Source organism: Zea mays, chromosome 2 (genome assembly GCF_902167145.1).
Source record: "Zea mays cultivar B73 chromosome 2, Zm-B73-REFERENCE-NAM-5.0, whole genome shotgun sequence".
Lineage (NCBI taxonomy): Eukaryota > Viridiplantae > Streptophyta > Magnoliopsida > Poales > Poaceae > Zea > Zea mays.
In genome coordinates this window covers 120,667,264-120,684,930 of record NC_050097.1, presented here as the reverse complement: position 1 = coordinate 120,684,930, position 17,667 = coordinate 120,667,264, and the positions used below count along the sequence as shown (strand labels likewise).

The window sequence follows — 17,667 nt, the reverse complement described above, 5'->3', positions numbered from 1 at the left end:
GTACTGTGAGTGTATTGTATTGCTTGAGCCTGCATGCGAATGGGGTGTATGTGTGTGCCTTGCTTGGCCTTGCCTGAGCCGACTTGAGTGGGCGTAAGTGAGCCTACGATGTGTGAGTGAACTCCCTCCTTTTATAGTCTAAGGTGGGAGTAGTACAGTGTACATTTCTAGAACAGAGGCAAAACAAGATTTCTAGAACAGTTGAAAGTTGTGAGCCCCTACAACAGCCAGAACAAGACAGGACAGCCCAGCTATCCAGCACCAAATACAAGTGTACATTTCCCACAGAGCTACATCAACTACCTGTCACGCAGGAATCAACGAAATTCATAGGAAAATTATTTGGGTTCAAAACTTTTTCGAAAAGATGAAACTCTGGATCGACGACGCCTCCAGCAGACACACAGCGTAGGACACCCAACATGTCAAGTGCTAATTAAAACTAAGGCACCTCAATCCCTTGCAAATGATACAACAATACCAAACAGATCAAGCCAATGATCCTGGTAATTAACGTGTGCAGTCGAGCAGCAGAGCTAATGACCAGTCCAACAGCAGAGCCAGTAGCCTGTCCAGCAGCAGAGCCAAAAGCCTCGTACTGGATGTTGGAGCGGTAGTAGCTGTTGGGCGCCCAGTTTGCCGGGATGACCTGGTAAGCCACCAGTGTCTCGCCGGACTCGTTAGTGATGCGCAGCGAGAAGGGCCCCTGCAGCCGGCGCTTGGAGTCCATCCTCCAGTGCAAGAGCCATACGAGACAAGGAAGAAGATCAGTGCACCAAGCGCAACCACCTTGGACTGGACAGACATGTAGCTCTGTGTGCAAGACTGAAGGATTTGAAGCTAGGGTGTTTCAATAAGTGGATTTTTTTTAATATCTCAAATGTAAATTGTCAACTTACAGTACAAGCACAAAAGCTTGTGTTACAAACATCTTCAAATCCACAAATAGGTATAAAGAAAACTTCATTACAAACTACTAGTTACTTGCGAATTTAAAAATTTACATTCCTACCGCCGGCTACTGATGTGCACTCCTAGTTTCTCACAACAATGTTTATAATGTGGAAGTGTCACCTGAAAGTGCCGTGGTGTTTAGAGTCACCGAAAGGCTAAGCCAGCTGGTGTCCTTTCAATGCCTATCATATGGTTGGAAATAAAACTAATGGTGAAGCACCAGAAGGCCACAATAATATTGAGACAGCATCAGTTATCAAAGTGGCATCTATAAACAGGAAAGTCCCTTTTAAGTACTTGTTTGAAGTTTTGCTCGGTAAAACTGGGACAAATGAGATTATCTTATAAATAATAGTTCAAAAATAAGTTTGGATTTGATGTGTTAGGGGGTCATCTCTCTTCCTCAAAGATTCTCATAAAGAGCATCACTGCTACCCTTTACGTACAACTTCTGTGATGTTATGTATCTACTCAACAACCTAGGATTTGAAGAGTCAAACTTTTCTAAGAAATTATTTGCAACAAAAAGAAACGAAGCCAGTGTACTGTGAAAAATAGAAAGGTTGGTACCGGTGCTGCTAGGAAGCTGAATCACATGACAATATCAATCACAAAGCTAGAAAATAGTTATCATGTTCATATCCGTAGGCCACAGGTAATATTCATATGGACTAAGGAAGACCATTCCCATAGTGAAAATACAGGGCTGAAGGTGAAGGAGCTTTAGTTTCAGACTACCAAATGAAAAATTGAACTTTTCGATCCTGCCAGCTTAGTAATCAGAGCAGAGATAAAGACTTAGTGGTCAATCACACCTAAAACTGTAATGTTAGCTATTGTGACATAAAACCAAAAAAATACACTCAATCCGGCTATTGACAGTGCCCCAACTTGAGCATTACCACCACACTAACCATGACTAATCCAAACGAACAATCATCACCACAGACAGGCAGAGGCAAATGGAGGAGAAAAACGCACCTAGCATCTGCCTGTAGGAGGCCTGCCACCAGTCTTTGGGCGGGGCGCCTACGGGGGTGGACGATATTCCTAATCACTCAGCTTATTTTTATGCCTAACCTTAGATGCTGAAATTGAGCGCCTCACTTTGAGGCACACACAGTTTTATTATGCACTATTGCAAATATATTAGAAAAACCCAAAGTGATACTCCCTCTATTTTTATTTATTTGGCGTTCCCACCACGAAATGTTATCTTGCTCTAGTGCAACTGTCTTGTATGAAACATGATTTAAAACACTTAGTCATTGATACATATAAAAATGCACTCTTGAATTATAGGCTAATAATAATAGGCATTACCAAGGGTACTGCGACCATGAAATTGCCACTTCCAATTCAGCGCCATTTTCTCCAACAAGTCGTTCCGTGTGCTGGCCGTTGGTCGCAGGATTGAACTCAAGGACCCCTCCAACAATTTCATCGCCGGAACAGCGATGCAGGTCAAGCTCAATCGTCAGCGGCATGTGCAGCGGCACGGCGAGCGCTTCCCTCGCCAACTGAATCAGCCCCCCCGGTCGCACGTTCACTCCATTGTCACCCTCTTTGTAGAAGAGCACGCAGCCGACGTCGAACAGCTTGCTGCGAGCAACGATCCTCCCAAGAATGGTGGTGGCGTCTTCTTCTCCAGCTTTGGACACCGGCGGGCGAGCAAGTTTGACGGCGACCCGGCCTTGGACGCCGTTGCTCAGGACGGCATAGATCACTTCAGCGGGGCCATAGCCCGTTTGGACAGTCTCGACTATGGCCCTGTTGTAGTTGGAGAAGTCGTCGCCGATGCAGTCGCAGAGTATCCTCCCGATGTCCTCGTCGTCCTCGGTGGCTTCTCCGGCTTGCGGGCTGCCATCATGGAGGTAGAGGAAGAAAGCAATTGGACTGTATGCCGAGGTGGCCAATGATGGCCCAGTTAGCACGAGGTTACCCTGTTTCGGTACAAGAATGCATGAAGAAAGTGGATCACTTGCTGTCCTGCCTGCTCATAGACGACGGATGTTGTGATACATTTAACACAACGTCTCGTACGATTTAATTAAACAGACCTAACAATGAAGAAAGCGAGAACCTTCTTTTCAGACTCAAGGTGATGGATGAAAGGGGGCAAGGCCATGTAATGATGTAAATCAGTTCTAGCTATTGTAAACAAAACATTTCCAACCATAGCATAGATCTTTCTTAAAGAAGTTATAAGGATGATTAATGGAACCCAAGATTGAAGCTAGAAAAAAAAGGAACTAGAGTACAAAGAATGATTTATTAGAGACAAAAATCTAAATTTCTTCTAGTAGATCTTCATGCAACTGATTTTTGTGGGTTGTACCGCCGTTTCAGGTATCATCGGCAATCACCATGGTGCCGATAACTACAATAGCTCGATTATTGACAGGAACCACTTGATTTTCCGATAAATTATAGCCAAAAAATAAAAATAAAAGCAACAAACAGAAATCGAATACCTACCCCGTTACCCATACCATAGTCCCTACTCCCTAAGCACTATGCTACCTCGTTGTTTCCTCTGCTATTCCACCTACTTAAGAAACAGAGTACTCTGTTCTTTTAAAAACAGAAGTTTCATGGTTTTTATTTCTATTCATTGATTGACCGTTTGCTGAAATCATTAAAAAATCGAAACCTATGCTATTGTTGGTGCTTGCGACATAGTAGTGCTTACAGTAGAGCTATTAAGATGGTACTAAGAAGGAGAGATTAAAGGGAACTGCACCTGGCTGTCGCAGATTTGCTTCGAGGTGTCTTCTTCCTCTTCCAGTGGACTCCAGCTGTAAATGAAATCGCTGCAGCAGTGGCCGCCGTAGAAAACGATGCTGCCACGGGGCGGCAGGTTTCCTCCGACGGTGGCGGGGATGCGCACGGCGAACACCTCCGCCATGTCGCGGCCATGTTTGGGCAGCTCAGCGTACGCCAGCAGTTGCTCGTCGGTTGGGGCGTCGCTGTAGCCGGTGGCGGCCGCCATGTCGCCAAGGAAGAGAACGCGATTGGGGACTGGGAAGTGGGAAGAGAAGACAGGGATGGATTGGATGCGTGGTGGTCTTATCTGCACAAAACTCCAAATACCACCCGTGCTTCCCTCAACTTTCCTGTGCCTTGGAGGACTGGCTGACGAAGGCTTTGGCGATGGCGTTTAGGGTTTAGGATCTACGGAGGGGAAGCCGCGCCGGCGAGCCAGCCAACCGCCGGATTGCCCTTTTGCCAGACGCTGTGTCGCTCCTCCCTCCCTGGCTTCCCTTCAGTAGAGGCGTCGCTCGGGCCGCCGTCGCCGGATGCCCAGATCCCGCAGTGGGCTGGCCAACGCGCTGGCCAACGCGCGCCGCAAATTTGCCCCCTACCCAATCGGCGAACAGCCCCCTCTCATCCGAGAGTCCGCTAGCGTGTGCTGGAAGGCCTTGTTGTGGCCCACCCCAATTTATTTACTATATATGAAAGACGGTACAAAACGTGCCCTGATAGTCTATCCACATCGTTCTATATTTTCTCAGGCATCTGATCCCAATCCGACGGATGACGGATACAAGCGTTTGATAGCGGCGAATCAGTAGCTCTCGCCACAACATGGTCTGGAACCTTCTCCAGAGCATACCCGAAGGGCCGCGTCCATGGTTGCCCAACCCATCGTCTCCCTGGCTTGCTCGCTCTCGTTTGTTTGGTCCTAGCCACCGCGACGATGTTCTCCCCACCTAACGGAGCACTAAGACTGCCATTCTCCTCAGCAGCAGTCGGGATTACCAGGGCCATCGCGCCGCCACGCCAAGTAGTAGTAGTAGATCGGCCCTGCCATGGCCGGAGTGGGGGCATGTACCACGGAACCGAGGCAGCCCAATGCACTGTCCTCAGTAATGTGATCCACGGCTTCAAGGTTACATCACGTAACCGCTGATGGATGTGTTGGAATAGGGTTCGATCTCTCTTTTCTCCCTTTGCTTATTAGGAAAACAGAAGGGAAAAATGGTGAGGATTCTAACCACACACTTTGCAAAAGGTTATTTGATAGCGTGTGTAATTACTGCTCTCTTTGCATCTCCAATCAAGTATTCATGTGAGTAGCCAATTTCATATAGGTTCTTCAACTACTCAAATACTTCTGAAAGTGAGAACAAATAAAAATTCCTGAGTGTATTAATAAGCTATAACGAAGAGTGTCTCAAACGAATGTAATAATATGCTACAATAAAAAATGTCTTAGACGTTGTTTCACTTCTAAAATACTTCTCTCTGCTCCTTTTGCCGGCGTAATAAGGTGTGTTGGAGCAGCATAATTCGTTGTAGTATTCCAGCCCTAAATATTCTACCCTACATGTTGTTTCAGTTCTAAAATTCTTCTCTCTGTTTCTTTTGCAGACAAAATAAGGTTTGTTGAAGCAGCATAACTCATTGTAATATTCCAGGACTAATTATTCTGACATGCCTTTGTTTCATAACTTTTTAAAGATATAATGCTTGTATGTGTTCATATAAAAACAGATCGAACAAGACCACCAAGGGGAACAAACGAAAGAATAAGATTGTAGATAAACATTGGCCTCTGTTTTAGGACACCAAGGTAAGACATTGGATGTCAACATTTCTTTTTTTCTTCTTGTTAGAAAAGTAGTTGTTTATGTTAGCTTATGGCCCATATAACTCTAGAAAAATGAGAGATAAAAAAATGTTTGCAATAAGGTAGATCTATAATTTGGCGCCCATAAATGATGCAGTGTTGCCAAATTTCTAGCCAATAACTATTTGCTTCATATGATTTTCAGTAAAGAGCTGCTAATCTATGGTAGATATCTCAATTGAAATCAAAACAAAAGTTTATCTGCTGCATTGCTGGCGCTCTAATCAACAAAAATGTTTCTGTGTTGTATTCCTCACGCTAGACTATTTTAAGTTAATGAGAAGGATCATGTTGCACACATCTTCAGCCATATTTAGGAACAATTTCACCATGTCACATGAACATTTCAGTTCAATGGGGCCATTTCTAATATATTTCAACCCAACTCTATCCAAGATTTACATACACATGTACACTTATAATAAAACAATGTCCATCTATAATATTCGTCATATTTCTTACAAAACTAACATGTGTTGTCGTTTACAACTACTCTATGGTTCAGACTTATTGTACCTGTTAAGATACTATGCATCAAAACACCAAACAAACTGCCTTATAATTTCTATTCTCAGAGATAAAGAAAATAAGGTTGACCCTCCAATTCAATCTCCTCCAAAAAGGTGAGCTTCTATACAATTAACTCCCTACCAATCAATACAGATATTTGCTTACTACAAATACATACACGCACACAGACATATATATATATATAGGTACATACCAGTAATAACAACTAGTACAAAAAACACTTTCAATGAATATATACATACCTACACATGTTCTATTCACCGATAAAGTTGACACAGATTTAATGGTAAAATGAATCATAGGAATCGTCTGATAGATAAAACATGAATCACACCAACAAAGTTGTATCAACCACACTAAATGATAAAATGAATGACGCAATTATATCAATTGTTTCGGTGGATGGTACAATTTTATCAATTTTACCTGTTTTACCATTCATTTTACATGATCAAACAGGAACCAATACGCATCAAAGATTTTACAATCCAGAAGGACCACTAGGAATGATAGACAAACCACAAATTTTAGCACTTATCAGCAGTGTCTCATCTTTTGCTATTAACCTTACCATTTTTAAATACATGTACATAGCCCTTTAGTTGTGCCACTGAATAGTAGAAGCAACTATACACTGTAAAGGACAATGCCCCCTTTAAATATGGCATGAAACCACAGATGCCATAGTCCATAGTTTAGGAGAGAGGTTGCTTAACTGTTTTTTCTTCTTGATGGACCTTTTTCTGTATGCCTGGTACTGGCCTCCATAAGGAGGTGTTGTATTTGGTCCATCTTTGGGCCTAAACTTTTGTTGTTTTCTTCTTTTTAATATAATGATGTGTAACTCTTGTGCGTGTTCGAGAAAAAAACTACATATGCCATCATTTTGTCCAATTAGCCTTTAGACCGTGCTACCTACTATCCAACTACTATCCAAAGGTAAGTGATGAATGCAGTATTTTTGGCGATGAACAATTTAGAATTGATATTAGTATTTACAACTATGTTCTATTTGCATAACAAGAGTTATTAATACTGATTTACACCTAGACATAACGCGCGCAAGGCGCACGTCAGCCACTAGTTTAGAATACAAACGAAAGAGAGAGCTCAAGCCAATGCAGCACGAAGTCACCTGTGCGTGGAGCAAGTTACACCTTCCTAGTGTATTGCGCGTACTTGCCGCGCGCATTTCAACATAAGGTTTTACGAAGGAATGATTGATATTAGTGGATGGTGAGCCGGTGAAGGACGATATTCAATATGTAATTTGATAACATGAAAAGAGGATAAATAGGTATAACTAGCACAAAGCACATATAAGATTATAGAAATGAAATAAGTAAATATGGAGATAATTAATTTGATGAGGAATTTGTCAAAATATTCATTTCTGGTTAGTGGTAGCAAACTGAATTTCCTTTATCATGTGGTTGTAATCTTGAACATGGCTGAATTCTGAATTGTGGTAGCAAATTGTTTCATGACAACAAACTAAATTTCTAAAATTTTGGATGGTGCTAGCAAATAGAATGTTATGGCATCATGTTTATTGTCAACTTTTGTTGAATTAATGTGGGTATGGCTCATATTAATATTCAATAATAGTCAATGCTAGAGGCCAATTTTAATGCTACGGTGTACTAGTACTTTAATACCATACCAGAAGTTCAAGCAACAGAATAGCAAAAGACACTCATGGAAAAGGAGTTGAGACTTCTAGTGCCAATATGGTACAAAAGAAAAACTCCAATGAGTCACATAATAATAAAAGGAAGAACAAGCAACAGAATGCCACGAAGCCCAAGCAGGCAGCCTCGTTTAAAAAGATGAATAAAGGAGCTGGTTGCTTTGTTTGCAGGAGTACTGATCACTGGGCAAGCGCTTGTCCAGACCACAAATTCAAGCAAGAGAAAAAACCAGCTCAAGAGAAGAAAACAACAAATATGGTTGTTAGCGAGACCGCGGAAGGAACATCGGGGTATGGTAATCTTTTACCTACTGTTCTTTCAGTGTGTCAATCCCCTGAGTGGTGGGCTGACACTGGTGCTAACTTAAAGGGAAATCGGGTTAACCATTTTCTATAATTAATTTTGGTGGTTGATGATCAACACAAACACATGGACTAACTAGTTTGTCTAGATATTATTTATTACAGGTGCATAAGATTCAACACAAACAAAGAAAGAATTTAGTTAGGGGACACAATATGATTGGAGCAAAAGGACTTGAGTATGCTGAAAAATTGCGCACCGGATTGTCCGGTGTGCCACCGGACAGTATCCGGTGCCCCATGCCCATACAACTCCAAACCAGCCACTCTCGGGAATTCCAGGGCAGCCTCCGCTATAATTCACCGGACTGTCTGGTGTGCCACTGGACTGTCCGGTGTGCCACTGGACTGTCCGATGAGCCAGCGGAGTAACGGCTCTCTGCGTCAACATTCGACTCTGCAAAAGCAATAGTGCACAACAGTGCCACGACAGAGTTAGAAGCGCAGAAGTCAGAGCGCACCGGACTTTCCGGTACAGCTAGAAGACAAACGTCTCCAATGGACAACTGATCCGAACCCTAACGGTTGCGCTGATGTGGCGCGCACTGGACAGTGCACAATGACTGTCCGGTGCGCCCATCGCCAGCAGAATTCAGCCAACGGCTTGAAGTGGTTGGGAGGCTATAAATACCCCCCAAGCACCTCATTCACTTAAATCCAAGCATTTCTGAGTTATCATTCATTGCAAGAGCAAAAGCCCAACACTCTAAGACACAATCAAAGCAATCAATCCACTCAAAGCCCCAAAATCAACTCTAGTGCATTAGGGCTTGTGAGAGGATCACTTGTGTTCTTTTGTTGCTCTTGTCGCTTGGTTTGGCCTTTTCTTTTTTCCTTTCTTATTCTCAAGAGATTTGTAATCGAAGCAAGAGACACTTAAGTGTGTGGTGGTCCTTGCGGGGTCTAAGTGACCCGTGAGATTAAGGAAAAGGCTCACTCGGTCTAAGTGACCGTTTGAGAGAGGGAAAGGGTTGAAATAGACCCGGTCTTTGTGACCTCCTCAATGGGGACTAGGTTCTTTAGAACCGAACCTCGGTAAAACAAATCATCGTGCCTACTTGCCTTGATTCTCGTTCGATTTGTTTTCCCTCTCTAACGTTTCTTTGCTAGTATCGATTTGAGTTTGCTCCCATACGTCATCCGCATCCTTTGAGCAACTCCTAGCAAGAGAAACTGTTGGGGGTCTTCTCCTCCGCCGAAGGTCCTCAAGACAAAAACACCTTCGGCTAGACAGGACAGGCAAGTGAGATATGAAGATATAAGCCGAAGATGATGCGTACAAAAGCTGAAGCTATGGCTCACAGAGCTTCGGCTTGGTGTAATGATAAAGGCGAAAGACGATACCGACTTAAAGAGGAAAAGACTGTATAGTCCTTAACAGTTTGCATTATGATCATAATTAGTTAACAGGGACATAGATGTAATTTTGTCCGTGCTGCGTCCCGTGCCTATAAATAGATGAACAGTACCCCCCACACTGTTCACGCTAAATTGTAATCACTCTTGCGTCACTCTCGCACTTCACCTTCTAGCAAGCCGAAGGTATCAATGTAATATAAGTAATATGAATATTTATTCATATTTATGAAATGGGAATATAAATAATCTATTGATATATCATCATTATTTATATTCTTTTGTATTTCATATACTTTCGCTCATATTTTTTTACTGAGATGATGAAGGTGCATCCCTCATGACTTTCATCTGAAGATCATTATACCCGAAGGGAGACAATGGATCGAAGGACGAAGGTCTTTAATCATTAACAATTGTGTTGCTTTGTTCTTGATGTATAGCATTAGAGAACAAGGACCAACATTGGCGCCCACCTCCGGTGAACTCACTTCCACAGTTGCGACGATGGCTTCGCACAACAACCAAGCTGTAGCACCTTCGACCATGAAGCTGGTGTTCCCAATCACAGGCGGCTCAAGTTCTGAACCAGCCAACAAGAAACAGAAGAAAGAAGCGCAGAGAAGGGTACAACATGTTGGGGTGCAAGGACCCTTCATCAAGTCCAAGTGGTCTCATATTCTAATTACCTTCTCTCAGGAAGACCTTCAGCTCAAGGATTATTCTCACAACGATGCAAAGGTCATATCTTGTGTCATCAAGGGATTTCTGGTCCACAATGTACTGGTGGACACAGGTAGTGCAGCGGATATCATCTTTGCAAAGGCTTTCAGGCAAATGCAAGAGCCAGAGGACAAGATACATGATGCAACACACCCTCTTTGTGGCTTCGGAGGAAGACAGATTGTGGCCCTTGGAAAGATAACAATGTCGGTTACCTTTGGCTATGTTCACAACACAAGAACAGAATAGGTTCTCTTTGACATTGTTGATATGGAATATCCATACAATGCAATAATTGGTCGAGGAACGCTTAATGCCTTCGAAGCAATACTTCATCCAGCATATCATTGCATGAAGATACCTTCGGAACAAGGGCCCATTGCTGTACACGAGAGTCAAGAAGCTGCCAGGAGGGCTGAAGGGAGTTGGACAGATTCGAAGGCTGTTCATAACATAGATGAAGTCGAAGCCTATCAGCAATATAAGCATAAAAGAGAGAAGGCTGCTTCAGCAGATCAGCCGAAGCCTATGCTTTTATGTGAAGACATAGCAGAGCAGAAAGTATTGTTGGGATCTCAGCTATCTGATGAACAGGAGAAGACTTTGCTAAGATTCTTGTTCTACAACAAAGACGTCTTTGCTTGGACAGCTAATGATCTTTGTGGTGTCAATAGAGAAGTTATTGAGCATTCACTCAATGTGGACCCGTCCTTCAGACCAAGAAAACAGAGGCTTCGGAAAATGTCCGATGATAAAGCTGAAGGTGCACGAAATGAAGTGAAGAGACTTATAAGTGCCGGTGTTATCAGAGAAGTAACATACCCAGAGTGGTTGGCCAATACTGTCATGGTAAAGAAAGCTAATGGAAAATGGAGAATGTGCATTGATTTTACAGATCTCAACAAGGCATGTCCGAATGATGAATTCTCACTACCAAGAATAGATTCCCTTGTAGATGTAGCAACTTTTTCAGAACTCATGAGTTTATTGGACTGTTACTTGGGTTATCATCAAATCTGGATGAGGAAGGAGGATGAGCCGAAGACAAGCTTCATAACTCCTAGTGGTACCTATTGTTACCTTCGGATGCCTGAGGGGCTCAAGAATGTTGAAGGAAGTTTCAGCAGAATGACCGCCAAGGTTCTTCACTCCCAAATTGGCAGGAATGTGCTGACATATGTCGATGACATCATAGTGAAAAGCACAAAGCAAGAAAATCATGTTGCTGATTTGCAAGAGACGTTTGTCAATTTCAGACAAGCTGGTCTCAAGTTAAATCCAGAGAAATGTGTCTTTGGGGTGAAGAAGGGCAAGTTTCTTGGTTGCCTGGTATCAACAAAAGGCATCGAAGCTAATCCAAGCAAGATCGAAGCTATCCTTCGGATGGAGCCACCAAATTCAAAGAAGGGGGCTCAACTGTTGGCAGGAAGGCTGACATCGTTAAACAGATTCATTTCAAGATCAGAAGAAAGGAATCTACCTTTCTTTGAAATACTAAAATCAGCCAAAGTCTTCCAATAGGGTCCAGCTCAACAGAAAGCCTTCGAAGAGCTGAAGCAGTATTTGATAGATCTGACAACTCTAACCCCACCGTCATCAGGAGCTCCGTTACTTCTATATGTGGCTGCTTCCCATGCTGCGGTTAGTGCAACACTTGTACAAGAGAAACAAGAGGGCCAGGTAAAAAAGCAAGCACTAGTATACTTCGTTTCTGAAGTACTCAACCCTTCAAAGAAAAATTATACAGAGTTGGAGAAGGTAATGTATGTTGTATTGATGGCCTCCAGGAAGCTTCGACATTATTTTCAAGCATATCACATAATAGTGCCTTCATCGCAACCCCTGAAGGACATTATGAGGAACAAAGAAGCTATAGGAAGGATCGGAAAATGGGCCGCGGAACTTAACGAAATCACCATTGACTACGTACACAGGTCTTCAATTCAATCTCAGGCGTTAGCAGACTTCATTGCTGATTGGATGACAGGGGCTCAGGATGGAGAAACAACAAAAGATGCCGAAGCTTGGACGGTATTTTGCGATGGATCTTGGGGCACCTTCAATGCAGGAGGAGCTGTTGTCTTAGCCGCACCCTCTAAAGTCAGAACATGTTATGCAATAAAGTTAGATTTCAGCTGCACAAATAACATTGCTGAGTACGAAGCTCTTTTTTTGGGGCTTCGGAAGCTAAAGGCAATGGGAATAAGAAGGGCAATCCTTAAAACTGATTCACAAGTTATTTCGGGTCATGTGGATAAGAGCAGCAAGGCAAGAGACCCCAAGCTTGAAAAATATCTGGATGCAGTCCGAAGATTGGAAGCTTCTTTCGAAGGCTTTTCTGTGAAAAACATCCCAAGGGGAGGGAATGAGCATGCAGATTTATTAGCTAAATCAGCAGCACAGGGGCTCCCTTTGCTTTTGGAAGTATTTTTTGAAACAATAAAAGCACCTTCAATCGAGCTCATGGAAAGAGCAGTGCTCACAATCTCACCTGTACATAGTGAAGACTAGAGGACCAAAATAATATCCTTTCTCCAGGGCAATTATCTCTCAGATGACGAAGTTTATAACAAGAGAATGGAAGCAAGAACAAGACCTTATGTAATAATTGAAGGAGAGTTATACAAGCATGGAGTTTGATCCCCATTGCTCAAATGCCTCTCCAGAAATGAAGGACAAGAATTAATGAAGGAGATACATGCAGGACTGTGTGGAGCTCACATTGGGTCTAGGCCTTTACTGGGAAAGGTTTTTAGACAAGGATTTTATTGGCCGAAGGCAGCTTTGGATGCAGCGGATTTGGTCCAGAAATGTGAAAACTATCAGAAGTGTGCCAGAGACCAGAAACAACCTTTGTCTCTGACACAACTGATTCAACCTACTTGGCCATTACAGAGATGGGGCCTAGATTTGTTAGGCCCGCTTCCACCATCACAAGGAAACTTGAAATATATTGTGGTAGCAGTGGAATATTTCTCAAAATGGATCGAAGCTAAACCTCTAGCTACAATAACTTCTGCCACAGTCCAGAAGTTCTTTTGGCAAAATATTGTTTGTCGCTTTGGTGTACCGAAGGCTATTACAGTCGATAACAAAACTCAATTTGATGCTGAAACTGTTGGGGACTTGTTCTCAAATGCTATGAATTAAGAACAAGGCAACATAAAATGTTAAATATCAAAGCCCTTCGTCCTTCGAAGCATTATTTCCCTTCGGATATAATGGATTTCGGACGAAGGATATGAAGGCCATACCTTCATATTCATAATAAAAGATAGAAAAGATTTGTACACAAAACACGGAAAATAACATGATTACTTTGAACATTATTATCAATTTATTTTTATGTATTTTACTTATATAAACAACAACAAATTACAAATGTACCTTCGGCTTGAAGCAAAGTAAGGGTACGAGCGTGATGCTAATGTCAAGTCAGCGTGAACAGTACGGGAGTACTGTTCATCTATTTATAGGCACGGGACGCAGCCCGTGTGAAATTACATTAATGCCCTTTACTTTTATCAATAACTCTATAGTAATTCTTTGAGGTCTAATTTGGCTTTTCATCTTTAAGTCGGTTCCCCTTTTCTGCTGTTATGCCGAAGCTCTTCTGCACACAGCTTCGTGATCGTTTCATCCTTCGTCATGATTGTCTTCCATTTCAGTCAAGCTTCGTCTTGACCATGCTCTTGTATACCCGCAACCTGATTCCGAAGATACCTGCTCGCATACTTGGAAAACATTGTCAAATCGTTGTTTTTGAGGACCTTCGGAAGCCGAAGGCCCCCAACAGTAGCCCCTTGCAATATTAATTTGCTGTAATGATAAATTCATATTGCGATATGGACGAAGGCCTTAAGCCGAAGGTCCGAAAAAACACCTTCCCTTTGCTAGAATAGCAACAGTCTTTGACAAGCGGGACCCTCCAGTTTTCAAAGCACTAGGTGTATAAATAAGAGCTCATCACGAGTTTATTTGGCACGCTCTCTTGCCAACTGCTTTTACTCACCCAACGTTTAGCCTGCGCGCAACAACACTTGTTTGGCTTTTAGATTTTTAAGCTTCGGTTTCGAGGGCACTTTTTCAGCGTTTGCAAGGATGTCTGAAGATAAGAAAGCTGCTGGTGATTCGAAGCTAAGTCTTTCTGAGGAAATGCATCTGGGCTTTCTTCAATCAATGTCGAAGACTAATACATAGAAGATTACTAAAGAAATTTTGGAGGGTTTATCTGAAGATACTGGTGACAGTGACAGTTATGATGTGGATAGTGGTGGTGAAGACTCCGAAGATCGACCTTGGCGACCAAGCCACGCGGTTTTTGGTAAATCAAGTATTAAAGAAAATCATCTTGTTAATATGAGGGGCAGATATTTCTGGGATTTGTCCATTGTGAGGGCTGATGAAAGAAGAGAAGACTTGTCCGACTCCTGAGGAAAATGAAGTCGTGGTATTCCGAAGCTTCTTGAAAGCTGGACTGCGATTTCCCTTAAGCAGTTTTGTTGTAGAAGTACTGAAGATATTTGAAATCTACCTTCACCAACTTACCCCCGAAGCAATCATAAGGATGAATATCTTTGTGTGGGCCGTGAAAAGCCAAGGTTTGGAACCTAATGCGAAAAGCTTCTGCAACATACATGAATTATTGTACGAGACAAAACCCTGGGGCAAAGAACAGTATCACAACAATTTTGGCTGCTACAGCTTCGGCTCCCGGTCTGGGTCAAGCTGCCCCGTGCCGACCATTATGCGGAATGGTTCTACGTGAAGAATGACTTGAAATCACGGGAAGATATAAAAAGGATCATTATGCGCCCCATCTGGCAACGCTTCGGCCTGCGGAGGCCGAAGGTAGAAATGAATGAAGCAGCCGAAGAATGCCAGAGAGCCTTTGGTGTCGTTTGTTCTTTTATTGGGACAAGGGATTTGGTCCAAGAACACATTGCTTTCAGAGTATGGCCACATGTGGAGAAATGGGAAATGCCGAAGGAGACTATTAAAGAAACTGACGAAGGTGGACTAGTCAGGCTGAAATACACATTTAAGTACGGAGATAAATTCGTTGAGTCAGATGATGACTGGTTGAAAAGTATTGAGGCCATCAGTGATGAATTACTTGGTGTATACCCAAAGGCCGAAGATATTGCATTATCGGCGGCCTTCGGAGGCCGAAAGAGGAAAAGACTCAACCGAGTATTTGATGCAATTGGGTTTGTCTACCCCAACAACCATTATCCGGCATGGGGTGAAAAAAGAAAAAATACATCTTCTGCGAAGGAAACTGCTTCAGCCGCTCCTAGCGAGCCGGCGCCGAAGAGGAGAAGGGTAAAGGTTCTCACACACCGGCCACGTTATATTGAACCGGCCAAAGTGCCTGCATTTGTCGGTGGGACTCCTTCGGCCACTGAAGCTAAAGAGACAGCTCCCCTGCCAAATATTGAAGTGCTGGCCGAAGTGCCAGTGACTAAAAAAATAGAAGAAACGAGGGCTGAAGAAGTAAAGACATCAGAAGTCTTGAGTCCTTCAGCAAAAACTGAGGCAACAAAAAGCCATAAGGGTCCAGCAGTGACCCCTAAAAGAAAAAGGATGGTTAATGTGCTAGATGTTTTAGAGACAATTAAATCTTCAAGCACAACTCCAAAGAAAATTGCTAAAACTTCTGAAGTGCACACTGAAACCTTTGACGCCGAAGCTTCAAAGCCACAGTCTGAAACTGAAGCCGGGCCTTCAGATCCCGCCAAGGTGAAATCCTTGGAAGCCAAAAAAACAGAAATAGCAGAACAAATTTTGAGCGAAGAAACTGGCACTGCTGCCCCCGAAGCATCTTCCAAAATACGTGATTATATTGTACGACATGCTTCGGGGAGGAAATTATCTGAAGAAGAAATTTTTGAAGCTAATCACTATGCCCGAGAACTGAAGTATCCGAAAGGGGCCTTAGTATTCAACGACACAGATGAAGATGACTTCTTATACTGCCTCCCAGACAACAAAGAATTATCTGTCTGTTGGGAGATGGCTAGAAGTATGGGGTTCCCGAAGCTTGAAGCTGGGCTCTGCGCTATGACGAAGGATGATCTTGTGGATAGCCTTGCATATAATAGTCTGAAGGTATGAGAATTGTATATTGGAGATTTGCAATTTTTGAATCATTCTTTTATTCTTATACTAATTCTTTTTTCATATAGGGTTTAATACTGAGCAACGCTTTGAGAGCACAAAAGAATGCTGAAGACGAGAGCTATAATATTGCTTTCAACAACCTACAAACAGAGGTTATTAAGCTGAGGAACGAAGATTTGGAAAAAGATAAAATTCTGCTTACACTGGTGGATAAAATAAAGGAGGACGAAGCTACCTCTAAGGTTCAAGCTGAAGCCCAAAAACGTGAAATTCAGGATCTTCGGAAACAGCTGGCCAGAGTTAAAGAAGAACGCATACTTGAAGAAACAAAACGAGAACTTAGTGATCAATGGGCGAATCATTTGGAAATAAATGTTGAAGAGCTTCGTGCATCCAAGAAAAGCTGCTATGACAAATCCATAGAGTGTGTTAAGAAGATAAGATCCAGCTTCGCCAGCGTTGGCACATTCTCTAGCGAAGAGAATTTCACAAGGGGGAATCCAGAAGGCCCGATTGAATGGATCAGCCACGAAGCTGAGGCCTTCGAAGAAATCTTGAATAGCCGCGGAGACATATGTGCTTTTTTAGGCGCCAGGGGGATTGCTACTGTTTTGGAAAGAAAAGGCTGTGATCATGTGAAATCTTTAGCGCAATCCGAAACTGCCTTTTCTTCCGAAGATATAAAAGACCCCTCGGCCGAAGCAAGCCTGGTTGGTGGAAAATTTTTCACTGACATCTAGAACAATGGCGGCCGAGAAATGGCCCAAGAAATCATTCAAAAAAGCGAAAAAGGCATCCATGATGCCAGGAAGGTAGCAGAGGCTGCTGAGAAAAGCGCAGAGCCCGAAGGGCAAATAGGTATTAACTAGTGGTTTTTATTCTGTTGTAATTTTTGATTTCAAACTTTATTCGCGGTTTGTAATAGTAATATAGCCGTATCTTCTCCTCGCTCAGAACCTGCTGAGGCATCTCCGGGCCCCCACCCGAAGGGGGACGACGAAATTAGAAAAATGGCCGAAGCCATCATGGAAAAGTTGTCGATCAGCTACTGAACGAAGCTGCAGAAGTAGTTCTTAGGGAAGATTAAATGCTATTGTAAAAACATTTGGAATGTAACATGTGTAATACTTTGTAACTTTGAATGTAATATATAATCTATTTATGGTTCAATTCTTTACGATGCATGAAATTTTGCATACATACCATTTTTTGAGCCTTCGGCGAAAAAACACCTTCCCTTCTTTTCATGCTTCATGAAGAAAATCTTTTATATATCACAATAATTTCCATACTT

At 42.7% G+C, this 17,667-nt stretch overlaps 1 protein-coding gene across 5 annotated transcripts; it reads right to left on the bottom strand.

Moving 5' to 3' along the window:
* Window positions 1-252: 252 nt before the first annotated feature.
* On the bottom strand, window positions 253-4,384 carry LOC103646909 (uncharacterized). Of its 5 annotated transcripts, none has more exons than XM_020548399.2 (3): window positions 3,698-4,384; window positions 2,278-2,897; window positions 253-1,136 (listed from the first exon to the last, which is right to left on the bottom strand). In XM_020548399.2, the coding sequence occupies exons 1-3, from the start codon at window positions 3,944-3,946 to the stop codon at window positions 1,130-1,132; spliced, it is 876 nt and encodes a 291-aa protein (XP_020403988.1). In that variant the 5' UTR covers window positions 3,947-4,384; the 3' UTR covers window positions 253-1,129. The 5 variants fall into 5 exon arrangements, with proteins under 5 accessions (XP_020403988.1, XP_008669754.1, XP_020403990.2 ...); XM_008671532.3 differs by having other exon boundaries at window positions 253-825; XM_020548401.2 differs by having other exon boundaries at window positions 253-825; window positions 2,278-2,814; window positions 3,698-4,344.
* Window positions 4,385-17,667: the final 13,283 nt, after the last annotated feature.